Consider the following 26292-nt stretch of genomic DNA (forward strand, 5'->3'; position numbering starts at 1 on the left):
CTGGTGGGTTCATACAATGCTTCTTCTCCAAAAGCCACTGGCCATGGAACTGCACAAGGCTGATTCTGTGGGCAACAACCAGCCCAGGTGTGCCAACTTTCACCAGTTCACCGGGCAGTCAGGGCTGGCTTTGGGGTCAGTGACCACCAGGGACCCCCAAAGATACCCCCAGGGCAGAAGAACAGATGTGCAAAGGGGTGGGGGAAATCTGCAATGATTTTGGGGAAATGATATCGTGTGTGTGTTTATGGTGGGACAATCTGGGAATGTGTCTGTGAAACAGTCTGCAAACAGGAACATTCCTGAACTCGGCACACACGACTTTGGGAGGGGCTCTCCCCTCGTGCATCCGGCCCAATAAAGAATGCTGCTGCTTCGTGCTGCGCTGGTGCTGAGGAGGTTTTGTTTCACTGAAGTTTTGGTAACACCTCTGTGCCTGTGTCACAGAACCACAGAGCAGCTGTGATGTCAGAAAGGGGCTGTGTGACATCACAGAGTGGGCTGGGACATCACAGGGTATTGGTGTGACATCACAGAGAGGGCTGGGCCATCCCAGAACAGGCTGTGACATCACAGAGGGGGTGGTGACATCACAGGGTGGTTGTATGACATCATAGAGTCTACTGTGACATCATGGAACAGTTTTGTGAAATCACAGAGTGGTGCTGTGACATCAAAGAGTGGTGCTGTGACATCACAAAATGGGCTCTGACGTCATGGGGTAGAGATCAGACATCATCTCAAAGACTATGACATCACTGAGAAATTGTGACATCACAGAGCAGGCTGTGACATCACAGGGTGCTGGTGTGACATCACAGAGGGGTTCTGTGACATCCCAGAACTGGCTGTGACATCGCAGAGTGGGTTGTGACATCACAGGGTGGCCGGATGACATCATTGAGTCTACTGTGATATCATGGAGCAGCTCTGTGACATCAGAGAGTAGTGCTGTGACATCAGAGAGTGGTGCTGTGACATCACAGCTTGGGCTCTGACATCACAGGGCAGAGGTCAGATAGCATCGAGCAGAGTATGACATCACCGAGCAATTGTGAGATCACAGAGCAGGCTGTGACATCACAGGGTGCTGGTGTGACACCACAGTGCAGAGCTGTGACATCATAGAGAGGGCTGTGATATCACAGGGCAGCTGTGTGACATCACAGATGGGTGGTGTGACATCACAGAATGGGTTGTGACATCACAGGTTGGCTATGTGACATCCCAGGGTGGCTGTGTGACATCCCAGGGGGTTGGATGCCATGGCAACCCTCAGCAGTTCCAGTTCCCTTGGAAACGCCCCCAGGACCCATTGCTGCAGTCAGGCTCCGTGGCCACTTGCCCGCAGAGCTGTGGCTGCCCTCGGCTGCCATGGCAGCCCTCAGGACAGAGCGGTGCCGGGGCTGGTGCCAGCTACAATTGCAGTGACACTCGCTGATGCCCCCAGGTGCCACGGCAGCGGCCACAGGGACCCGTTCCTCACTTTGGTGCCACGGACACCAACGCTTGGCCCCGCTGCCATGGGCATTGGCACGGTCACCTGCACTCAGGGCCCGTGGCCGGGCACTGCTGCCATGGACACGGGCACGGAGCCCTGGGCCACAGGCGGCTGCCGTGGCCACCAGCCCAAGGTCCCGTGGCCAGGTCAGGGGCATGGAAAGGAACCCATGGAGCTGTGGTGATGGTGGGTGGCCATGGGGTGCTGCTGTGGGCTGGGCCAGAGGGAATTTCCTTGCCAGGCCTTTCTCTGGGGCTGTGTTTGGCTCTGTGCTGAGCACAGCGTTGCTCACACTGAGATGGTTTTGTTCTTGCTGAGCTTGCACAGAGCCAAGGCCTTTCCTGCCCCTCGTCCGGCCACGCTGGCGAGGGGCTGGGGGTGCGGGGGAGCTTGGCAGGGGTCACAGCCAGGACAGGTGACCCCAACTGACCCCAGGCATATCCCAGACCACAGGACATCATGGCCAGTGTAAAAAGTGGGGGGAACAAGGAGGAAGGGGGGGACATTTGGAGGGAGGGTTTTTGTCTTCCCAGGTAACACTCAGGCAGGATGGGGCCCTGTTTTGCCAGTGGGCAGGGTCAGCACCAAAGACACAGACAGCAACTGAAGGAAATGTGCAATTTATATAATTGCCAATCTGCAAAAAGTCACAAAAGCATAAGCTCAGCAAAGCACATAATCATTAGCAAAGAATCACAGAAGGAGCAGCTCAGCAATGCCCCCAGTCATCAGTGCCAAAGATTGCCTGCAGTGATTAACCAAGATCCAGCCCCAGTGACCCTCAGACTTTACCATCACCCAGAGCCCCCCATCAGCTGGGGGAAGCTGTCCCAGCCAAGGACTGGAGAGCCACTCCCGGACACTGGGAATTCCTGCAGCTGCCTCCAGCCACAGCTGAGGCTCCAACCCCGCTGGGAGAGGGCCCAGCTTTGACAGTGCTGGAGAAACAAACTGACAGCACTTCCAGTGCGGGAACATCTGCTTTCATCCTCCTCTTGGCTTCCTCCTAAGCCTGGCCAGGGCTCAAGGAGGAGCCAAGGGAGCTGACTTTGACCATACAGCCCCAAACAAGGCCAGATGTCGGATTTCATGGCCTTGTCCGGCTGCTAAACACAGAAAGGTCAATACATGTTTCACTAATGAGTGGATACATCTATCACAGCGCTAATGATCATGCAAATTTAGGTAATGAGGAGATACAAAGATAACCTTTGGTTGGAAGGTTCATCCGGAGGTCACCTTTGGCTCAGGGCCTGTTGTTCAGGCCTCAGTCAGGCCTCTTGTTCAGGCCTTGGCACTTCAGGGATGTGGTTTAGTGCTGGGCTTGACAGTGCTGGGTTAACAGTTGGACTTGATGAGCTCAGAGGTCTTTCCCAACAGGAAGGATTCTGTAATTCCAGGATTCTGTCTGCTGCATTCAGCCAGGCCCATGGTAGCAGCATTACTTGGCTCTAAAAGTCTCCTCTTGCTCAGCTCTTGTGGCCTAAGACTTCAGCTTCTTCAGCTCCTGGTGCTGAGCTGCTCATGCTGAACAAGACGACTCGGAGAGAAGAATACAGCTCATCCAATTCCTTCTGGGACACGGAGAGGGGAGGCTGTGAAAACAGGAGCATTGTTTGCTGTGGCCTCCTCTGTGCCCTTCACGCCTTTCAGCGCTTTGAAACAGCCAAGAGCTTTCTCCAAGAGTGCAATGAAGCAGCTGTTCCTGCTCCCAGTCTCTGCCCTTGACTGCTTTTGTCCCTCTTGCTGTGCCCTCTGTGCCCCCGGGGCTCGGTGGCTGCTGCCCAGGGCTGTGGCACTGGCACAGATCCAGTGCTCGAGACCCTCCTTTCTCTGCCCTTGGAGCTGCCTGCTCACAGCAGCCTTTTCCATCTGCAAGCTCCACACGGACAGGGAGTGCCCACCTCTGCTCCTTGCACACCCTCCAGGAGCCCAGGGCTGCCATCTCCAGTCCCTGCTGGCACTGAGGGCTCCCAGGTGCCCCAGGCTGCTGTGACACCGCTGCCAACGGGAGGGAACAGCAGCAGGGGCTGTGCTGAAAGCTCCATTTGCTGCTGCTGCTGCTGCTGCTGCTGCTGCTGCTGCTGCTGCTGCTGTGGGGGTCATTTGTCTAGCCCTGCCCCAGAGCCAGGGATCAGATCCAGGCCCTGCTGCTGCTCCCTCGGGATCAGGCACAGTTTGGGTGTTGCTGTCAGTGCCAGCAGGAGCGGGCGCTGGAGCAGCGGGTGCTGACAGTGCCCCAAGCCCCGGGCCCCGAGGGGTGCCTGGGCTGCGGGGCTGGCAGGGAGCTGCCCCTTGTTCTCCCTGTGCCTCACGCAAAGCTGGGCCGCTCACAAGTGGGGCAGCACAGCAAACAGGGAGCCTGCCAGTCTCTTCCAGCCCTGTCTGCTCAGAGATTGGGCCTTGGAGCTGCAGGGGGACAAAGGCAGCTGCTTCTGGTCCCTCTGTGTGTCCCCGCGTTCAGCAGTGCTGCTCCATCGCTCTGTGCACAGCAACGGGGAAAAGCCTCAGCCCTGCAGGGTCAGGAGCTGCCGGGCTCTGCCTGAGCAGCTCAGCCAGCAGGAAGGGAGCTGCTCCACATGGAAACAAGGAGTAAAGGATACTCCTTTTTTAGAACATGTTTTCCATTTAAAATAATGGGGGGGAAAATAAATAAATAATAATTTAAAAAAGATAAAATCAACCCCCAAATGTGTAGTGGAAAATCTTCTGTAACTCTGGATTAAGAGGTCTTTTTCCAAAGAGAACTGAGGTATTTATTTTGCAAATGTACTGATGGTGTGGATCCATCTAACTGAGCTCTTCAGCATTTTTTAAAGATTATAAGGTTTGTTTCCAATACTGTTAATTTAAATTGTGGCTGAAGCAACAGGAAATTGAAATATGGATTGAGCATGACTTGTGTCTTGAGTGTAAAACTATTGAAGTTTGTAACATGGCCCTAAAATCTTGCAAATAGAGATTATCAATCCCAGTGGGATGTGTGACAGCAGCTTTTCCTGGAGGATGTGCAGCATCCCAGAGACTGCAGCAGTGTGGCTGTGGGTGCTTGGAGCTTTGTCCTGTGCCCCTCCAGGATGTCCTGAAACAGGACCTCACTGGCCACCAGCCCAGGTCACCCTCTGCCACCGCAGCTCCTTGGACCTTGTGTCCCCAAAAGCAGACACAAAGTGTTTCTGCTGCTCCCCCTTTGCACAAATCCACAGAGAGCTGGGATTTCTCCTAGTCTCATGTCTCCCTTGTGCCATATTCCTAAAGAACCAGCAGCCCCTCCCGATGAATACGACGAGTTCCACGGATGCTCCGCTTCCTTCCTAGAAATCTGGAAACTGCTTCTAAATGCTGCTCCCTTCAGCTCTTGGACACCTACTGACACAGAGCAGGGAAAAAACATCCCCTGGCTGCCAGCTTACAAGGTGAGTTCCGCCAAAGTAAGAGCTCTGCGGGAAATCTCTATCCATGCCTATCCTTTTAATCCATCTGTGCGCATAGGGGTTGCACATAGATGTGTCTGGTATCTGAAGGAAGGAGTGCACAAGCACCGGGATTGACACTTTCCCTCTCCATGTGCATTCCACAGCCACGGGTACACAGACGTGATGGAAACCCTCGCACAGCCAGAGCCTTCTGTCCCTGCAGAACGGAGCGCGGCGGGTGGGGGCGGTTGGTGGGCAGCGAGTCCCGGACAGCGGGCGAGATCCGGCTCCACAGCTGCCAGGCCCCGCTAAGGCTTCATGCCGCCTCCTCGGCAACAGGAAAGGCCTTCAGCCTCGTCCCTGCCCAGAGGAGCAGCGCTGGCCTGGCTGCACAGCTCCTTTTCCCCACAGGTCACAGGAGATGAGATCACAACGCTTGCAAACACCGACTGCGAGCCACAGCTCTGGGTGCTCACCATGAACCTCAGCTCTGCGAGCGCTGTCTGCCCCAGGCTCCAGGGGATGCAGTGGGAGCCCGGCTGGGCTCTGCCCTGGGACCATCCTCCAGGGACAGCTGCACACAGGGAGCACTTGGTTGCCACAAAGAGCCAGGCCATGGCTGCAGGGAGCTGCTCCAGGTGCGGCCTGCACTGCTGTGTGCTGCGCTCTGGGGCTGCTGCTCCCCGCAGAGGGGACTGCACTGGAGTGCCAGAGGAGACAGAGAAGCTCCAGCTTAAGCCTGACTGGGCTGGGTGGCTGGGCTGGGAAGAGTGGCGAGAGTCAAGGGCATTCACAGAGCTCATGCTGCTCTGTGAAGAACGAGGAAAAGGGAGTGGGAACCCAGCAGTGAGCAGAGCTGAGGCCTGGAGAGCAGCTCTGAATGACACCCAAATCTCACCAGACCTCTGAGACATTGCTGTTCTTCAGCCAGTGACAACATGAGTCCCTAAACCTGGGGCTCACTCTTCCTCGTGGCCAGGGGCATCAAGGAAGGCTACAGTGCAATGGGGACTGCAGTGAGCTGGGAACTCACTGGGGGAAAGAGGGAGCACTTGTGGAGCAAAAGGCAGGTGGGGGAGAGAACTGTTCAGAGAAGGGCTGAGCTTCAGCTTGAGCAAGCTGAAAAATGTCATTGGGGGTCATCCCAGACTGATTTCATTTCAGAAGTTACTGAACAAGTTTGTTATTGGGGGGTGTCATATTTTCCCCTGGAGGTGCACGCTCTGCAAACGTGAGCTGCACTGCCGAGCTGCTCAAGCACGTCTCTGCTGCAGGTCACGGCGTTTCTTCTTTGGCTTCTCGTGGCCCCGGGGCTGAGCCGCAGCAGAGCCCTGGCGGAGCCCAGAGCAGCCTCAGCATCCACAGAGCCGGGCTGCAAGGAGACAAAGCAGAAAGCGCCCGTCGGCTGAAGGCTCCTGTCCCCCTTGTCCCAGCCGCCCGCGGTGCCCAGGCCGTGCTGGCCGTGCTCAGAGCGCTGCCCAAAGCTGCCCAGCATTGCTGCCTTTGGGAGCAGAGCAGGAGGGCAGGACACGTGCCCAGCCTGCAGCCGGCCGTGGCACAGCCACCTCCTCAGCAGCTGCCCAGAGCGGGATGCTGCTGCGCTCGCTGCCGTCTCCCAAAAGCCCTTATCCCAGCCGTGCCAAGAGGACGGGCACCCACCTCACGCCTCCCGCCGCCGGAAGAAAAGCTGCTCCCAAACGCTGTCCTCAGCCTTCTCCAAGGGCACGTCCCACCCACGCCGCAGCTGCTCCCAAGCACTTCGCCATCCGGACCCGACAGCACCTAGAACGCTTCCTTTGGAAAAACAAACCATAAATCAATGAAAAGAGATTACAGACAAAAAGGGGAAACAAGGAAAAAGGTAAAAAATCTTCTCTCTGCTGGGGCCTTGAGGAAGGCCCAAGCCCGCCATGCGAGGGAAAAACCCACCCACGGGCCAGGGCAGCCCACGCTTTCTCCCTTCCCCCTGCACTGCCCCCAAAAGTCATGCTGAGCCCAAAGCCAACAAGGGCAGTGGAGCAGCCCAAGCCCTTCCTTGCCTGCAGAGCAAAGCAGCCCATGCACAGCTTCTGCTGTCCAACCTCTGCTCCCACCATGGGGCTTGCTTTGTGTCGGGCCGGCTGCCCCAGCCCCAGCACGGGGCACGGTGGGTGCTGGGGGCTGTTGGCAGGGCCAGGAGCAGACTCCCAGTTCAAAACCAGCCCAGCCTATCTATCCCCCAGCCCTGCCAAAAAGCAGCTTGGCAGCCGACTGAAGAATTGGTTGCATCCGCCCCAGCAAAGGGGGGAACCTTTGCTTCCCGGCCAGGCTGTGCAATGCACAAATCTGGGAGCAGCCCCCTGCGTGTGGACTCATCTGCAAATTCGCCGTGGAGCCTGGCTTTGGAGAAGGTGCCACAATTGAAGTCCATCATCTTCAGCTTGCCAGGTGGAGGAAGAGCTTGTCATCCTTGATGTCACCCTCCATGTCTCCAGCAGCAGCAGCCGCACCTGGCACAGCTTCTCCAGGGGCTTCTTCTTCCCTGGGGCTGGAGCAGGCTGTCAGTGCTCTGCCCAGGGCCCCGGCTGTCGCTGAAGCAGGACAAGCAAAAGCAGCTGCCATGGGGGCCACCAGTGCTGGGAAGAGCAGCTCAGCTCCAGCAGCAGGGCTGCGCGTGCCCAGCTGAGGAGCCCTGCGCAGCGATTCAGGCAGGACAAAAACTCTGCCTTTCTTTGCTGCCTCTTGCCAAGGCACGTGTGCAGCTGGAACTTACCGGCTCCCTGGCTCAAAGCGTGCGTGTGGCTCTCTCCCTTCTCCTACGGCACGCGAATATCCTGCATCCAAGGATCACAGGACAGGTCTTCTAATGAGGGCCTTTCCGAGGAGAGCACGGATAAACACCGTCGGATGACATCCTGGCACTCTGCGCAGAGAAAGCAGAAAGCACCAGTCAGTTGCAGAAGGCTCCTGTCCGCTTTGCCCCACTCTTGCCATGGCCAGGCCGTGCTGCGTGTGCTCAGGGCTGTGCCTAAACTTTGCCATCAATTCTTTCTTTTGGAGGGGAGCAGGACATTGCCACCTCCTCAGCAGCTGCCAGTGTGGCATGCTCCTGAGCCCGCTGCTGTCTCCCAGCACTGCTATTCCCCCCGTGCTGCAGAGACGAGGATCCACCTGGAGAGAGCCGTCGTGGGAGCGAGAGCCGGCCCCAGGTGCTGTTCCAGCCCCTCCTGAAAGGGTGCTCCCCGCAGACCATCTGGTGCAGCACGATGCCCAGGGACCAGACGGTCGCTGCCTCGCCGTGGTACCAGCCGAGGTGCGTCCATTCCGGGGGGCTGTAGGACGGTGTTCCTGTGGAATAGAGATGGAGTTCTTCAGGGGGACGCTGCCTGCTCCCAGAGCCTCGCCCCAGCATCCCTGGGCATGCGGGGGGCGGCACCAGCGGCATGCGGCGTGACCCGCTGCCCTCTCGCCAGCACCTGGGGCTTGTGTACAAACTGGGGGTTGGAAAAGAAGCCGCTGGTGTCGCAAGAGGGCAGCGGAAGCCCTGGCAAGGCCCGAGCATTCCATGCAAAGGAAAAACCCACTCCGTGCTGGGGAAAAACCACGCTTTCATCCTCCCTGCCTGCACTGCCCCAGAAACCATTCTTAAGCCAAGGCAAGCACGGGCAGCAGAGCAGTCCGAGCCCTGTCTCGCCTGCACACCAAACGGGCTGGAGCACAGCTTCTGGCCCCCCCTCTCTGCTACCCCCACCCACGGGTGTTTCTGTGGCGCTGGCTGCCCCAGCCCCAGCGCCAGTCCTGGGCAGAGGGGCTGGCAAAGGCTGCCAGCAGGGCTGGAAGATGGGCCCTCAGCCAGCGCCGCTCAAAAGCAGCTCAGCTGAAGACTCCGGCTGCCATGACTGGCAGCAAAAGGGACAATCTCCCGGGCCACAGCCGGCTTGGGCTGTGAGCTGTTGGGCTCTGAGATGCCGCTACCAGGAGCCTCCCCCTGCGTGGGCTCACCTGCAAAGCTGGTGTAGGCTGCGGCTTGCAGGTAGGTGCCACAGCCAAAGTCGATGAGTTTGGCCTGCCCGGTGGCCAGGTCAACCAGGATGTTCTCTGGTTTGATGTCCCGGTGCAGGACCCCGCAGCTGGTGCAGTGCCGCACGGCCTCCAGCACCTGGCGGAACAGGTGCCGCGCCACCTCCTCGCCCAGGAAGCCCCGTGCCCAAATGAAGTGCAGGAGGTCCTGAGACCGCTCCGGGCGCTCCAGCACCATCACCACGTTGCTGGGGAGCTCCAGCCACTCGTGGAGCTGGACGATGCCGGGGAAGCCAGCGGACACCTTGTCCAGCAGCACGATCTCCAGTGGTGCTCGGGTGCCGTCGGGCTGGGGGAGGAGCACGATGCCGTCAGCGGGGCCGATGCCGTGCCGGGGCTCGGCAAGCCCTCAGCCAGCCGGGGACGCTCTGCGCGCTCCGCTGGCCCCACGGCCGCTCTCCCTCGAGGCGTTCTGGCGGCTTCCACCCTGCCGGGCCTCGGCTCATCCCCGCCCGTCGCGCCCCGGCTTCTCCCGCTGCCCCTCGCTCACTCACCAGCTGGCCCCAATGGTGGATGCGGTTCCGTGGCACCCGTTTGATGGCCACCTGCAAGGCAAGGGGAGCAGCGGGCTGAGCTCGCCGCCCGCCGTGCCGAGCCCCATGCTCCTTCTCCTCCTCCTTTGCCCCCCGCCTCCTGCGCCCGCCGCCGGCCCCGCCACTCACCGGGGCGCCGTCCGAGAGCCGCGTCGCCGCGAAGACGCTGCCGAAGCCGCCGCGCCCCAGCAGCGAACCCAGCCGGTAGCGCTCCTTCAGGCCCTGCTGCGCCTTCCCTGCCGGCGAGACGCGGCCGTCAGCGCTCGGCCCGGGGCCAGGAACGGCCCCCGAGCGCCGCTCAACCGCCCCGGGCCGGCCATCCCCACATGTTGGCTCTTTTGAAGCGGACACCGGCGGCTCGGGGCCGGCGGCCGCGCTCAAGAGCGGCGGACTTCGGAGCGGGGAAGACGCTGCGGAGGCGGCGGGAGCGGCCGCGCCGCCTGTGTCCCCGGCGGGCCCCGGCAGGAGCCGAGGCCGGGGCCGGGGCCGGGGCCGGGGTCGGGGCCGGGGTCGGGCCAGCCGGAGCCAGGGGCTGGCGATGGTGCCCAGGAGCCAGGCGCTGATGCCCGCCCAGCAGCGCCACAGCCAGGACGGCGAGAGCCGGGCGGAGGCGGGACCGCGGCGGGACGCCCGGGGGCGGGGAGGGGGCAGCCCCGCCCGGGGCCGGGGGCGGGCCGGGGGCATGGCCCGGCCGGGCGTGGGGAGAGGGAGGCCGCGGGAGGCGGGGTTGGGGAACGAAAGGGAGAGCGGGAGAGGGTGCGAGACACTGGGAGAGGGAGAGGAGGAGCAGGAGAAGGGACGCAGAGGGTTCGTGGACTCGCTGCTCTTGTGCTGCTCTTGTGCTGCTGCCGCTGCTGCCGCTGCTGCCGCTGCTGCCGCTGCCGCTGAAGCGCTGGGAGCGTTTGTCCGCGTGTCCGTGTGTCCGGTGCCCGTTTGTCCGTTCCCCCCCGCGCGCCCCACGGCCGAGCCCCGCGCGCCCCGGGGCAGCACGGGCCGCTCCGCTCCGGGGCCGAGGCGGAGTCCCGGAGCATCTCTTCCTCCCGCAGCCACAGCAAACCCGCTCGGCCATTGGGAGCGTTTTTGCACACGTTTCCCTTTGAAGGGCTCCTCTCTACCCCCATTTCCAAGGAGTCTCCCTGGGGTTTTGGCACCTGCAGCGACAGGGCAGCGATTGGGCTTCAAACTGCAAGAAAGACATGGAGGGGCTGGAGCATGTCCAGAGATGGGAATGGAGCTGGGGAAGGGTCTGGAGGACTTCTGAGGGGCAGCTGAGGGATCTGAGGGGGCTGAGCCTGGAGGAAAGGAGGCTCAGGGGGGAGCTGGCTCTCTCCAAGTCCCTGACAGGAGAGGGCAGCCAGGAGGGCTGGGGCTCTGCTGCCAAGGGAAAGGACGAGAGGAAATGGCCTCGGGGGAACCTTTGGGGTGGATGGTGGGGAAATTCTCATCCTCCATGTCTCGACAGAGGGGGAGGGGGGGAGGGGTGGGGCACGACCTGGGGACACGGGGGTGGTGACGCTGGGCTGGGGACACGGGAAAGGGCACGGGAAAGGGCACGGGAAGCCAAAGCCCCGCTGAGCGCTGGCGCTGGGCTGGCACGGGGTGAGCCGGCAGCAGGGCCCCACAGCCCTGAGGGACTCGCCCTGACGCCCGGGGAGTATTGGTCCTGGTCTCTAAAAAATGACACTCAATAAAATACCATTAAAAGATGCCTCCTTCTCCTTCTCCTCCTCCCCCATCCCTTCTCCTGCTCCCCCCGGGCCCAGCGCCCACCCTTGGCCCCCCGTTTTCCCAGCGCGGTCGCATCCCGCGGGAGGAGCAGGGATGGAGCCCGGACAGGTCGGGCTGGGGCAGGGCTGGGCTGTGGGCCCGGTCCTGGGAGCCCCCCACGCGCCCCCTCCCCAAATTCCCCTGGCGGGGGGCGCTGGGGGCGAGGGGGGGCGCAGGTGGGGTCCGGGTGGGGAGCGCTGGGCGCTGCGGGTCTGCCTGGCAACTGGTGAGTCACCAGCGCCGCGCGCTCTGATTGCCTGAAGGTTGTTCAGCGCCTTCTCTGATTATCTGACACTCGCGGGGAATTTTGGTTGGTCGGTGGGGGCTGTGGGGCGGCTTAGGGGGGGGTCTCTGCGCCTTTGGGGTTCGCTGGGTGCCGATTTGGGGTTGAGGTGCCTCCCAAGGACCCCCCCGGGGGGGCGACACAAGGGTGACACGCGGGGGTCCCCATTCCCGATCCATCCTGGGGCCGGTTCCGCCCCCTCCACTCTCGGTCCCCGCGCGGGATCCCCCAAAGTCCCTTCCCACTGTTCCCCAATCAACGGGACCGGGGCGAACTGGGAAGACTTCCTGGGAACACTGGGAGCAGCCGGGCAGGGGCAGAGTGACAGCGGGGCTGGGGGGGACACACGACCCCCCAAAATCAGTTCAGTGCCGCAGCGTGTTGTGCACAATTTCTATGCTGATAGGAGAAGGGGGTGCTTTTGGAACGTGTTCCTTCCTGACACGTCTGTCTGTGGGAGCTTTAGGTGCTTGGACTCAGGGATAGCGAAGGTGTGTGAAAGTGACTGGGCTGCGAGAATCCTGTTGCACAGGGAAGAGGGAAGGTCAGCAAACGTTTCCTGTCCTGGCACATGGCTCAGTCTGAACTGCAGCTGGAGATGCTTCACTTCCGCCAAGGACTCTGCCACCTGGAGAGAAGGATGCGCTCTATGGAGTTGAGAAAGAAAGTGCCTATCACTAGCTTGTTTCCTCTAGTTCCTAGACAGCAAAGGGGCTATGAAAGCCAGCAGTGGCTTTTTGTTCTAGGACTTTTTCTTGACAAGCAGCTGCTGGATGTTTGCAAGGGGGTTTGGGCTATGCAAAAACGAGAGGGTAAGCTGGTACACTGAGCTTGAGAGCAAAAGCATATCTTCAGGGATTTGGATGCATTTCAGAGGGTGTGAGTTCCATGCTGAGCAGCTGATGGCACAGAAAAGGTTCTAAAGAAAGAGGCCCTGCTGGAATTGCCTTTTCTTTTGCAGCCTAGAAACTGCACAGCCAACAGCGAAACGATTCCTCCTCCTTCCCCGCTGCATGCAGCATCACATTCCTTTATGTCTCCAAGAGGCAGGATGCACAGCCGAGCTCTTCCACCCACTGCTCGCACACGACTGGGGCCGCACCAGCCAAGCGCTTGGCTTTTTCCTGGCCACTGTCAGCACTCATCGAAACAAGCACACGATAGCGCTGCCCACTTGCAGAAGAAGGAATCACTGCGAGCCCCGCTCGAAAGCAGCCCAAGGGCAGAGGCAACTTGGAAACTTCCCTGCTCTCAAATCAACGGTGTCAGGACAAAAAGATTTCCCTCATCTTCCCCTTGCAAGTGCAGACTCTTCTTTGCACCCACACGCCAAGAGCAAGATGAACTCCTTTGCCCTAACTTGCACTTTCCTTCTAAGCTCTAGGCACCATCCTAAGCCTTCCCTCTCGCAGAGTCAGGATCCAAAGACAACGGCACCAGCGACTGCTCACACACGAAAGGCACCAGGACAAAAGGCTCCCGAGCTTGGCCTTTGCATTCCCGCTGACAGCTCAACAGCTCTAAGTCAGACAAGTGCCTGGTGGGAACAGCCTTTAGAATCACTCCGAGCACCTCATGACAAGGAGCTGCAGCGTGTGGGGAATGAATCTCCAGCAGCCTCCTGCCCCAGCGTGTCCCCCGGGAGCAGCCATGCTCCAGGCCGTGACTGCCACCTGCACACCCAAAGGAGCCCGTGTTCCACACCACGGCTGTGCTTGGGACAGAGACACGAGTGGCCACAGAAGTGGCCATGGCACTGTCCGCACGCTGTCCCTGCTGCTTCTCCCCCAGCCGCTGGCGGGGCACCAACTCCCAGCCACCCACTCCTAAAGCCACGGGCCCACTGGGACACTGCGGGGGCTCGTGGAAGCCAGCGGCCACTGTGACACAGCGGGGCTGCACTGAACCCACGGTGCTTTTTGACCCGTGGCTCCCAGGAGAGCCTTTGTGATGCTGGGGACCTACACGGAACCCTGGCTCCACTGTGACACCAGCACAGAAGCTCGGGGAGCCCTGCAGACCGTGGGGATGCTAGGGAAGCTGACGGAAGCCTGGGCACCACAGTGACGCTATGGAACCTGGTGGAACCGAGGGGCCACAGTGACACTGTGGGGCCTTTTGGAAGCAACGAGACCCTGGTGGGAAGCCACGGGATGATTAATCCTGGCAGGAACCTGCTCCAGCTGGGCTCCTCTCTCCCGGCTTCCACAGGTGCTGCCAGGATCCCACTGTGGCACCGGCTTGTCACGGGCTCACGGCTTCCTTTGGGAATGGCTCTGCTCCAGGATGGCATGCTGCAGAGAATGCAGGTAGATTTTGTGCTCACTCCTGGCATGCAGGTGGACAAGAAAGCCTGATCCAGCCCCCCCTCAGCCCATGTCCGGCTGTGTCATTGGGGCGAGGCAACTTTGGGAGCAGCCCCAGCCCTGCTGCACAAATCCACAGAGAGCTGGGATTTTTCCAAGTCTCGTGTCTCCGTTGCGCCGTATTCCCAAAGAAGCAGCAGCCCCTCCCGATGAACACGGCGAGTTACGCGGATGCTTGTCAGCTCCACTGGCTGCCTAGAAATCTGGGAACTGCTTCTAAATGCTGCTCCCTTCAGCTCTTGGGCCCTGAACGACACAGAGCTTGGAAACAAATCCCCTGGCTGCTGGCTGACAAGGTGACTTCCGCCAGAGTCAGAGCTCCGTGGGAAATCTCTATCCACGCCTGTCCTTTGAATAGATCCGCACACGGGGTGCGCAGGGACGTGTCCTGTATGGAAAGGAAGGAGTGTGCCAGCACCGTGACTGACACTTTCCCTCTCCGTGTGCGTTGCAGAGCCACGGGTACACAGACGTGATGGAAACCCTCGCACAGCCAGAGCCTTCTGTCCCTGCAGAACGGAGCGCGGCGGGTGGGGGCGGTTGGTGGGCAGCGAGTCCCGGACAGCGGGCGAGATCCGGCTCCACAGCTGCCAGGCCCCGCTAAGGCTTCATGCCGCCTCCTCGGCAACAGGAAAGGCCTTCAGCCTCGTCCCTGCCCAGAGGAGCAGCGCTGGCCTGGCTGCACAGCTCCTTTTCCCCACAGGTCACAGGAGATGAGATCACAACGCTTGCAAACACCGACTGCGAGCCACAGCTCTGGGTGCTCACCATGAACCTCAGCTCTGCGAGCGCTGTCTGCCCCAGGCTCCAGGGGATGCAGTGGGAGCCCGGCTGGGCTCTGCCCTGGGACCATCCTCCAGGGACAGCTGCACACAGGGAGCATTTGGTTGCCACAAAGAGCCAGGCCATGGCTGCAGGGAGCTGCTCCAGGTGCGGCCTGCACTGCTGTGTGCTGCGCTCTGGGGCTGCTGCTCCCCGCAGAGGGGACTGCACTGGAGTGCCAGAGGAGACAGAGAAGCTCCAGCTTAAGCCTGACTGGGCTGGGTGGCTGGGCTGGGAAGAGTGGCGAGAGTCAAGGGCATTCACAGAGCTCATGCTGCTCTGTGAAGAACGAGGAAAAGGGAGTGGGAACCCAGCAGTGAGCAGAGCTGAGGCCTGGAGAGCAGCTCTGAATGACACCCAAATCTCACCAGACCTCTGAGACATTGCTGTTCTTCAGCCAGTGACAACATGAGTCCCTAAACCTGGGGCTCACTCTTCCTCGTGGCCAGGGGCATCAAGGAAGGCTACAGTGCAATGGGGACTGCAGTGAGCTGGGAACTCACTGGGGGAAAGAGGGAGCACTTGTGGAGCAAAAGGCAGGTGGGGGAGAGAACTGTTCAGAGAAGGGCTGAGCTTCAGCTTGAGCAAGCTGAAAAATGTCATTGGGGGTCATCCCAGACTGATTTCATTTCAGAAGTTACTGAACAAGTTTGTTATTGGGGGGTGGCATATTTTCCCCTGGAGGTGCACGCTCTGCAAACGTGAGCTGCACTGCCGAGCTGCTCAAGCACGTCTCTGCTGCAGGTCACGGCGTTTCTTCTTTGGCTTCTCGTGGCCCCGGGGCTGAGCCACAGCAGAGCCCTGGCGGAGCCCAGAGCAGCCTCAGCATCCACAGAGCCGGGCTGCAAGGAGACAAAGCAGAAAGCGCCCGTCGGCTGAAGGCTCCTGTCCCCCTTGTCCCAGCCGCCCGCGGTGCCCAGGCCGTGCTGGCCGTGCTCAGAGCGCTGCCCAAAGCTGCCCAGCATTGCTGCCTCTGGGAGCAGAGCAGGAGGGCAGGACACGTGCCCAGCCTGCAGCCGGCCGTGGCACAGCCACCTCCTCAGCAGCTGCCCAGAGCGGGATGCTGCTGCGCTCGCTGCCGTCTCCCAAAAGCCCTTATCCCAGCCGTGCCAAGAGGACGGGCACCCACCTCACGCCTCCCGCCGCCGGAAGAAAAGCTGCTCCCAAACGCTGTCCTCAGCCTTCTCCAAGGGCACGTCCCACCCACGCCGCAGCTGCTCCCAAGCACTTCGCCATCCGGACCCGACAGCACCTAGAAGGCTTCCTTTGGAAAAACAAACCATAAATCAATGAAAAGAGATTACAGACAAAAAGGGGAAACAAGGAAAAAGGTAAAAAATCTTCTCTCTGCTGGGGCCTTGAGGAAGGCCCAAGCCCGCCATGCGAGGGAAAAACCCACCCACGGGCCAGGGCAGCCCACGCTTTCTCCCTTCCCCCTGCACTGCCCCCAAAAGTCATGCTGAGCCCAAAGCCAACAAGGGCAGTGGAGCAGCCCAAGCCCTTCCTTGCCTGCAGAGCAAAGCAGCCCATGCACAGCTTCTGCTGTCCAACCTCTGCTCCCACCATGGGGCTTGCTTTGTGTCGGGCCGGCTGCCCCAGCCCCAGCACGGGGCACGGTGGCTGCTGGGGGCTGTTGGCAGGGCCAGGAGCAGACTCCCAGTTCAAAACCAGCCCAGCCTATCTATCCCCCAGCCCTGCCAAAAAGCAGCTTGGCAGCCGACTGAAGAATTGGTTGCATCCGCCCCAGCAAAGGGGGGAACCTTTGCTTCCCGGCCAGGCTGTGCAATGCACAAATCTGGGAGCAGCCCCCTGCGTGTGGACTCATCTGCAAATTCGCCGTGGAGCCTGGCTTTGGAGAAGGTGCCACAATTGAAGTCCATCATCTTCAGCTTGCCAGGTGGAGGAAGAGCTTGTCATCCTTGATGTCACCCTCCATGTCTCCAGCAGCAGCAGCCGCACCTGGCACAGCTTCTCCAGGGGCTTCTTCTTCCCTGGGGCTGGAGCAGGCTGTCAGTGCTCTGCCCAGGGCCCCGGCTGTCGCTGAAGCAGGACAAGCAAAAGCAGCTGCCATGGGGGCCACCAGTGCTGGGAAGAGCAGCTCAGCTCCAGCAGCAGGGCTGCGCGTGCCCAGCTGAGGAGCCCTGCGCAGCGATTCAGGCAGGACAAAAACTCTGCCTTTCTTTGCTGCCTCTTGCCAAGGCACGTGTGCAGCTGGAACTTACCGGCTCCCTGGCTCAAAGCGTGCGTGTGGCTCTCTCCATTCTCCTACGGCACGCGAATATCCTGCATCCAAGGATCACAGGACAGGTCTTCTAATGAGGGCCTTTCCGAGGAGAGCACGGATAAACACCGTCGGATGACATCCTGGCACTCTGCGCAGAGAAAGCAGAAAGCACCAGTCAGTTGCAGAAGGCTCCTGTCCGCTTTGCCCCACTCTTGCCATGGCCAGGCCGTGCTGCGTGTGCTCAGGGCTGTGCCTAAACTTTGCCATCAATTCTTTCTTTTGGAGGGGAGCAGGACATTGCCACCTCCTCAGCAGCTGCCAGTGTGGCATGCTCCTGAGCCCGCTGCTGTCTCCCAGCACTGCTATTCCCCCCGTGCTGCAGAGACGAGGATCCACCTGGAGAGAGCCGTCGTGGGAGCGAGAGCCGGCCCCAGGTGCTGTTCCAGCCCCTCCTGAAAGGGTGCTCCCCGCAGACCATCTGGTGCAGCACGATGCCCAGGGACCAGACGGTCGCTGCCTCGCCGTGGTACCAGCCGAGGTGCGTCCATTCCGGGGGGCTGTAGGACGGTGTTCCTGTGGAATAGAGATGGAGTTCTTCAGGGGGACGCTGCCTGCTCCCAGAGCCTCGCCCCAGCATCCCTGGGCATGCGGGGGCCGCACCAGCGGCATGCGGCGTGACCCGCTGCCCTCTCGCCAGCACCTGGGGCTTGTGTACAAACTGGGGGTTGGAAAAGAAGCCGCTGGTGTCGCAAGAGGGCAGCGGAAGCCCTGGCAAGGCCCGAGCATTCCATGCAAAGGAAAAACGCACTCCGTGCTGGGGAAAAACCACGCTTTCATCCTCCCTGCCTGCACTGCCCCAGAAACCATTCTTAAGCCAAGGCAAGCACGGGCAGCAGAGCAGTCCGAGCCCTGTCTCGCCTGCACACCAAACGGGCTGGAGCACAGGTTCTGGCCCCCCCTCTCTGCTACCCCCACCCACGGGTGTTTCTGTGGCGCTGGCTGCCCCAGCCCCAGCGCCAGTCCTGGGCAGAGGGGCTGGCAAAGGCTGCCAGCAGGGCTGGAAGATGGGCCCTCAGCCAGCGCCGCTCAAAAGCAGCTCAGCTGAAGACTCCGGCTGCCATGACTGGCAGCAAAAGGGACAATCCCCCGGGCCACAGCCGGCTTGGGCTGTGAGCTGTTGGGCTCTGAGATGCCGCTACCAGGAGCCTCCCCCTGCGTGGGCTCACCTGCAAAGCTGGTGTAGGCTGCGGCTTGCAGGTAGGTGCCACAGCCAAAGTCGATGAGTTTGGCCTGCCCGGTGGCCAGGTCAACCAGGATGTTCTCTGGTTTGATGTCCCGGTGCAGGACCCCGCAGCTGGTGCAGTGCCGCACGGCCTCCAGCACCTGGCGGAACAGGTGCCGCGCCACCTCCTCGCCCAGGAAGCCCCGTGCCCAAATGAAGTGCAGGAGGTCCTGAGACCGCTCCGGGCGCTCCAGCACCATCACCACGTTGCTGGGGAGCTCCAGCCACTCGTGGAGCTGGACGATGCCGGGGAAGCCAGCGGACACCTTGTCCAGCAGCACGATCTCCAGTGGTGCTCGGGTGCCGTCGGGCTGGGGGAGGAGCACGATGCCGTCAGCGGGGCCGATGCCGTGCCGGGGCTCGGCAAGCCCTCAGCCAGCCGGGGACGCTCTGCGCGCTCCGCTGGCCCCACGGCCGCTCTCCCTCGAGGCGTTCTGGCGGCTTCCACCCTGCCGGGCCTCGGCTCATCCCCGCCCGTCGCGCCCCGGCTTCTCCCGCTGCCCCTCGCTCACTCACCAGCCGGCCCCAATGGTGGATGCGGTTCCGTGGCACCCGTTTGATGGCCACCTGCAAGGCAAGGGGAGCAGCGGGCTGAGCTCGCCGCCCGCCGTGCCGAGCCCCATGCTCCTTCTCCTCCTCCTTTGCCCCCCGCCTCCTGCGCCCACCGCCGGCCCCGCCACTCACCGGGGCGCCGTCCGAGAGCCGCGTCGCCGCGAAGACGCTGCCGAAGCCGCCGCGCCCCAGCAGCGAACCCAGCCGGTAGCGCTCCTTCAGGCTCTGCTGCGCCTTCCCTGCCGGCGAGACGCGGCCGTCAGCGCTCGGCCCGGGGCCAGGAACGGCCCCCGAGCGCCGCTCAACCGCCCCGGGCCGGCCATCCCCACATGTTGGCTCTTTTGAAGCGGACACCGGCGGCTCGGGGCCGGCGGCCGCGCTCAAGAGCGGCGGACTTCGGAGCGGGGAAGACGCTGCGGAGGCGGCGGGAGCGGCCGCGCCGCCTGTGTCCCCGGCGGGCCCCGGCAGGAGCCGAGGCCGGGGCCGGGGCCGGGGCCGGGGTCGGGGCCGGGGTCGGGCCAGCCGGAGCCAGGGGCTGGCGATGGTGCCCAGGAGCCAGGCGCTGATGCCCGCCCAGCAGCGCCACAGCCAGGACGGCGAGAGCCGGGCGGAGGCGGGACCGCGGCGGGACGCCCGGGGGCGGGGAGGGGGCAGCCCCGCCCGGGGCCGGGGGCGGGCCGGGGGCATGGCCCGGCCGGGCGTGGGGAGAGGGAGGCCGCGGGAGGCGGGGTTGGGGAACGAAAGGGAGAGCGGGAGAGGGTGCGAGACACTGGGAGAGGGAGAAGACGGGCAGGAGAAGGGATGCAGAGTGTCTGTCCACTCGCTGCTCTTTTGCTGCTGCCGCTGAAGCGCTGGGAGCGTTTGTCCGCGTGTCCGTGTGTCCGGTGCCCGTTTGTCCGTTCCCCCCCGCGCGCCCCACGGCCGAGCCCCGTGCGCCCCGGGGCAGCACGGGCCGCTCCGCTCCGGGGCTGAACCGGAGTCACTGTGAAAAACGAGATTCACTCTTAGTAAATTTTTTTAAAAATTTAATAAAATGGACAATTAGGAGACAATAGCAGACAATGGCAGAGAGCCAAAGGCACACCTCTACATCCAAAAGATCGTCTTTAAAAGTACATCTCTTATTGCATATCCATCACAATCATGCATGATTCACAAAGTCTTTGGAGTTTCTGTGAATCTTCCCATCAGCCTTATCTTCCTCCTTGGCTCCACTCTGTCTCTGCTCTCTCCATAAATTCTTCTCTCTTGTTTCTGGTTTTCTTCTTCTCTGATAAGACACGCCAGGAATGTGAAGACTTTCTCTGCCTCTTTTCTAAACTGACTACATAAACAATAGACATTCTATGTCATGTATTACATTACAGAACCTAGGTAAAGTTTTTCTAACATTAAGTAACATGTGAAAAGCCAACATCACAATACATTCATAACAGTACCTCCCTTTTCCTTTTTTTACAGATCATTTGGCTTGAGCAGTATCCCTTGTTTTCTGGCCTTCATTATTTGCTGGTTTTTTTCACAAATCACTCTTGCTTCTTTAAAGGGGTTTTTGGTGTCATTTTTTCATTCAGGTATGCAAAGAGTAATAGGATAGACTCAGATAGAGGGACACACTTTTCATCAAATTTCTACAGCAGCTAACTCAAGCCTTGGGAATAAAGTGGGAACTATATACCCCATGGCACCCACAGAGTTCAAGACAGGTAGAGAGGATGAACCAAACTTTAAAGAGAACCTTAACTAAATTAATAATAGAAACTCAAATGTCGTGGGTAAAATGCCAACCTCTGGCTTTATTGAGGGTTCGGACACAACCCAGGTCAGACCTGGGAGTGTCACCTTACAAAATGATGTTTGTGTTACCCTTTCTGACCACCCAACATGAAACTGCTACCTATGAAGTAGGGGAAATGAGTGTTAAAGGATATGTCAACACAATTGCAAGGACCCTTGAAGATTTGCAGTTGAAAGGGATAATCCCTCAAACCACACCTTTAGACTTCAAAATGCATAATATCCATCCAGGGGAGTGGGTACTAGTAAAAACGTGGGAAGAGCAATCTTTAACTCCACAATGGGAAGGTCCTTTTCAAGTGCTACTGACGACTGAGGCAGCGATCCAGACCAAGGAGCGAGGGTGGATCCATGCCAGCAGAATCAAAGGACCCGAGGAAGAACCCAAGGAGCGGACTATAACATCTAAGTCTGGTGATACCAAGTTAACTCTTAAGCGGGAACTGGGTGGTAATGCATTGGGAAGACTCAAATGATCCAAGGGATACACCAAGAACCCCACCTGATTGGGAAATAAGGCCAAGCTTGTATCAGTGATTTCAAGTGTTGCCTGGACAAGTCCTGAGACACCTCCAATACCCTCCTTGGGGAGGAATACTTCCACTCCAAACAGGAGGATCAGGACTATTTCAGTCAGAGAGTTCCCATATTCTGGCCTTAGCCTGTGACTTATTTAAAAAGGAGGAGGAATTGTCACTTCCAACAGTGCCATACCATATACCCTGTCTGATTCATCCCAATACTGGACATGCTAGCTGGGTTAAATGTAAATGTCTAGAGTGTAATAAATACTGGTGTAGTAGTTCACAAAAACGACGCTCTCATTGCATGAAGTGTCGAACGCCAGATCTATTCCCCATCCAGGAAGAACAAAGAACAGCTGAAATAGTAACCTTGCTTTGCTGATGGGAATTACTAGTGCCTGTTGAATGGGAGATACCTGAGGAACGGTGGGAAGCTGCAATTAAGAAGTGTCAAAAGCAATTTGCCTGGAAATTAGCAAAAAGGAAGTGATGAGGAAATAAAAGGCAAGACCGAATTGACCACTGTAGCTGCCACCAAGGAGATCATATACCCCTGCTGTGGGTAGCAACCCCATAGGCATGGGAGGTGGAGGTATGAGCCATATCGGAGCTCTGTTATTCCTTTACCTGTCACTCCTTTTTTGTCTCTTCCCTCTGGGGATACCGACACAGCCATGCCATAGGCGTTACCCAAAGCTGGATATGGAAAACACTAAGGTTCCTTTTTCGTTGTGCATACCCATGTCAACAGCCACTGTTACAACCCATCCAAAGTAGGAAACTGTACACAGAATGGGAAAAAGTACTGGATTAGTACTTCCTAAATTAGAAAATTTAGGAACAAGTTGTAGCAGGTTGGGAAGTAAATGTCCATAAAGGGAAAGATGGATTTGTTTCACGTATATTGTTGGGAATAAAGTCTCAGGCTTAGTAAAAGAACAACTGGTAAACAAGAAGGCAAAGCTAGCACAGCAGTCTAACTCTATATTGACCCCAATTCAAGACATGTGTGTGAAACTCAAGCAACAATTAGAAAATGAAAAGGATATCTCAAAATTTGGAAAACACCTGTTTGTGGAATTAGGGGGAAGGATAGGTAAGGAGCTTAATGTAACCAACTGCTGGGTCTGTGGAGGGCCTCTGATGACAGAGGAATGGTCATGGAAAGGCAGTAGCTTGAGCCCAATAGAACTCCTTGAGTGGAATCAGACAAAGATAAGGGGAGACAACAGACCTGAAGGGTGGGTACTGAGTTCAACGGTGATAGGAGAGAGTGTCTCTGGCGTACCAGGAACAATTTCCTTTACAAAGTAGGAAATACTCCCTGTAAGAGATATAAAGTCAGTAATGGAACTTTTACCTGGTGGGTTCCTGAGAAACCAGCTCTGTATTGGACTCAGAGAAAAACAAAGGAAGAGAATTGTAAGTAGAGCAATAAGATCAAACACTTTCAATGCAATAATGCAAACAAAAACCCTTATTTTGGGATCCCAGACATATCAAAATTTTGGGAAAATATAAATCAACAAAAATTTGATTACTGGAAGGCACCAGATGGCCTATTTTGGATATGTGGAAAAAGGGCATATGCAAAGCTCCCCTCTCGGTGGAAAGGGAGTTGTACCCTGGGAATCATACACCCAGGATTCTTTCTTTTACCAGAGCCAGATGGAGATCCACTAGGAATACCAGTGTATGAGTGTGGGAACCCAGAATGCAGAGAATATTTCTCTGCCTGTTTTGAAGAGTTTTATCCCTCTGGACAGTACTGGTTTTGGCTTTTGTCCACAGGAAAATTTGCCTTACCTCTGGGAAGAATTTGAATCTACAGTAGTGCGAATTAGGTGATGGAATACTATGTGAGATTATCACAGGGTGAAAACTTTAGTTTTTAGGTCTATTTGCATAGTAAATAGATAAAAGTAGAAAACCTCAAAATGGAGGATAAGTTGTAGTTAAAAGCTTCTTTCTCCTTCTTCACTAACTCCATATTTTGCAGCAATAGTGGTCTGGGATGATTGGATACAGAATTCCGCAGTTCCTGTCTATGTGACTTAGGAACTTGTTGGACTTTGGTAAAAAAGTGGAAATATCTTGCGTCTTAAGTTTTCATGGGGTAATTTACCTTTAAAAAGGCTGTGAAATCTTGAGAAGTTGTCTTCTTGCTGCATTCTCTGCTCTGTGCTATGTCTAGGCCACACCAGTGGCTTGTACTCCTTAGATAAGAATTAATAAACACCTCTCTGGAGACTGAGAAGCATGAAGTCCCATTCGCCTCCTTTTTTCTCCTGGCAAAAATCTGAACGTCTCTCCCATCAGGGAAGACAACAATTAATGACACAGACAGCGTTATATGAGGATCTAAAAAGGAATAAAAGAGAATTGATTGGAGGATCTCAAAAATGGAGAGACGAGGGAGTGCCTGCTGAGCGCATAATTGAAACCTATGGGTCAGCCACCTGGGCACAAGATGGGAGTCGGGGATATCAAACCCCAATTTACATGCTGAATCGGATTATAAGACTCCAAGCAGTTGTAGAAATAGTGACGAACCAAACCGGTCAGGCATTGGAATTACTAGCTAGCCAACAAAGCCAAACAAGAGCTGCGGTGTATCAGAATAGGTTGGCTTTAGACTATCCATTGGCTGAAGAAGGAGGTGTTTGTGGAAAATTTAATACATCAGATTGTTGTTTGAAGATAGATGACCATGGGGATGCAGTCCAAGATATAGCCAAAAATATCAGGAAAATAGCCCATGTACCAGTCCAAAAGTGGGAATCTGCACTAAAACATAGCTGGTGGGATAATGTATTGGGAATAGAAGTGTGGAAGAAGCTTCTTCCTTTTTTGTGTCACTGCAGGCTTGATATTTCTCCCTTGCCTGATCCCCTGTTTTATTCGATTAATATCTACTGTTGTCCAAGGCATGCAAATAGTACCAATGCCTGTGGAACCAAAATTGGCTGCATCAGGAACGGCACAAAAGATCATGGTGTTGAAGAAGCAAAATGATACCAAAGACCCCTTTGAAGAAGCAAGAGTGATTTGTGGAAAAAATGAGCAAATAATAAAGGCTAGAAAACAAGGGATACTGCTCAAGCCAAATGAGCTGTAAAAAAGGGAAAGTGAGGGATTGTTATGAATGTATTGTGATGTTGGCTTTTCACATGTTACTTAATGTTAGAAAAATTTTACCGAGGTTCTGTAATGTAATACATGACATAGAATGTCTATTGTTTATGTAGTCAATTTAGAAAAGATAGGCAGAGAAAGTCTTCACATTCCTGGAGTGTCTTATCAGAGAAGAAGAAAACCAGAAACCAGAGAGAACCATTTATGGAGAGAGCAGAGACATAGTGGAGCCAAGGAGGAAGATAAGGCTGATGGGATGATACACAGAAACTCCAAAGACTTTGTGAATCATGCATGATTGTGATGGATATGCAATAAGAGATGTACTTTTAAAGATGATCTTTTGGATGTAGAGGTGTGCCTTTGGCTCTCTGCCAAAGCGCCCGGCCATAATACCCTTTTTGCTATTGTCTCCTAATTGTCCCTTTTATTAAACTTCTCTTAAAATTTTATAAAGAATGAACCTCGTTTTTCACAACCCCTGTGTCTGTGTCATAGAACCACAGAGCCGCTGTGATGTCAGAAAGGGGCTGTGTGACGTTACAGAGTGGGCTTTGACATCACATGGTATAGGTATCATGTCACAGAGACGGCTGGGCCATCCCAGAACAGGCTGTGACATTACAGAGGGGGTTGTGACATCACAGACTCTATTGTGACATCATGGAGCAGTTCTGTGACATCATAGAGTAGGCTGTGACATCATAGAATGGGCTCTGACATCACAGGGCAGAGGTCAGACATCATCTAGCAGACATCACAGAGCAATTGTGACATCCCAGAGCAGGCTGTGACATCCCAGGGCGCTGGTGTGACATCACAGAGTGGCTGTGTGACATCCCAGAACAGGCTGTGACATTGCAGAGTGGGTTGTGACATCACAGGGTGGCTGTATGACATCACGGAGTCATTGGGGACATCACAGAACAGCTGTGTGATATCACAGAGAGGACTGTGACATCACAGATGGGTGGTGTGACATCACAGAGTGGCTATGACATCACGGGTGGCTATGTGACATCACAGTGAGCTGTGACATCGCAGATATGGCTGTGACATCACAGTGCATAGGACTGACATCACAGAGCAGACTGTGACATCACTGAATGGTTGTGACATCACAGAATGGGTTGTGACATCACAGGTTGGCTATATGACATCCCAGGGTGGCTGTGTGACATCCCAGGAGGTTGGATGCCATGGCAACCCTCAGCAGTTCCAGTTCCCTTGGAAACGCCCCCAGGACCCATTGCTGCAGTCAGGCTCCGTGGCCACTTGCCCGCAGAGCTGTGGCTGCCCTCGGCTGCCATGGCAGCCCTCAGGACAGAGCGGTGCCGGGGCTGGTGCCAGCTACAATTGCAGTGACACTCGCTGATGCCCTCAGGTGCCACGGCAGCGGCCACAGGGACCCGTTCCTCACTTTGGTGCCACGGACACCAACGCTTGGCCCCGCTGCCATGGGCATTGGCACGCTCACCTGCACTCAGGGCCCGTGGCCGGGCACTGCTGCCATGGACACGGGCACGGAGCCCTGGGCCACAGTCAGGTGCCGTGGCCACCAGCCCAAGGTCCCGTGGCCAGGTCAGGGGCATGGAAAGGAACCCATGGAGCTGTGGTGATGGTGGGTGGCCATGGGGTGCTGCTGTGGGCTGGGCCAGAGGGAATTTCCTTGCCAGGCCTTTCTCTGGGGCTGTGTTTGGCTCTGTGCTGAGCACAGCGTTGCTCACACTGAGATGGTTTTGTTCTTGCTCAGCTTGCACAGAGCCAAGGCCTTTCCTGCCCCTCGTCCGGCCACGCTGGCAAGGGGCTGGGGGTGCGGGGGAGCTTGGCAGGGGTCACAGCCAGGACAGGTGACCCCAACTGACCCCAGGCATATCCCAGACCACAGGACATCATGGCGAGTGTAAAAAGTGGGGGGAACAAGGAGGAAGGGGGGACATTTGGAGTGAGGGTTTTTGTCTTCCCAGGTAACAATCAGGCAGGATGGGGCCCTGTTTTGCCGGTGGGCAGGGTCAGCACCAAAGACACAGA

At 57.6% G+C, this 26292-nt stretch overlaps 2 protein-coding genes and 1 long non-coding RNA gene across 3 annotated transcripts; all 3 read right to left on the minus strand.

The window, feature by feature from the left end:
- Positions 1 to 5821: 5821 nt before the first annotated feature.
- LOC116437136 (serine/threonine-protein kinase pim-2-like) lies at positions 5822 to 12704 on the minus strand. Its single transcript, XM_032094694.1, has 8 exons — positions 12637 to 12704; positions 9639 to 10692; positions 9471 to 9521; positions 8899 to 9265; positions 8068 to 8244; positions 7670 to 7819; positions 6577 to 7487; positions 5822 to 6289 (listed from the first exon to the last, which is right to left on the minus strand). Exons 1-6 carry the CDS (start codon positions 12702 to 12704, stop codon positions 7713 to 7715), a joined length of 1824 nt encoding a protein of 607 aa, XP_031950585.1. The 3' UTR covers positions 5822 to 6289; positions 6577 to 7487; positions 7670 to 7712.
- Positions 12705 to 15121: 2417 nt separating this feature from the next.
- On the minus strand, positions 15122 to 16386 carry LOC116437185. The gene is made up of 2 exons (XR_004237206.1): positions 15877 to 16386; positions 15122 to 15589 (listed from the first exon to the last, which is right to left on the minus strand). It is a non-coding gene; the product is annotated as an uncharacterized LOC116437185 (long non-coding RNA).
- A 163-nt stretch (positions 16387 to 16549) lies between these two features.
- LOC116437171 (serine/threonine-protein kinase pim-1-like) lies at positions 16550 to 19465 on the minus strand (the record flags this gene model as incomplete). Its single annotated transcript, XM_032094782.1, has 6 exons — positions 16550 to 16744; positions 16970 to 17119; positions 17368 to 17544; positions 18198 to 18564; positions 18770 to 18820; positions 18938 to 19465. Coding segments are annotated over 5 exons (1230 nt in total), but the record flags the coding sequence as incomplete, so codon positions are not given.
- Between the last annotated feature and the right edge of the window lie 6827 nt (positions 19466 to 26292).

Source organism: Corvus moneduloides, chromosome 33 (genome assembly GCF_009650955.1).
Source record: "Corvus moneduloides isolate bCorMon1 chromosome 33, bCorMon1.pri, whole genome shotgun sequence".
In the NCBI taxonomy this organism is placed as follows: Eukaryota; Metazoa; Chordata; class Aves; order Passeriformes; family Corvidae; genus Corvus; species Corvus moneduloides.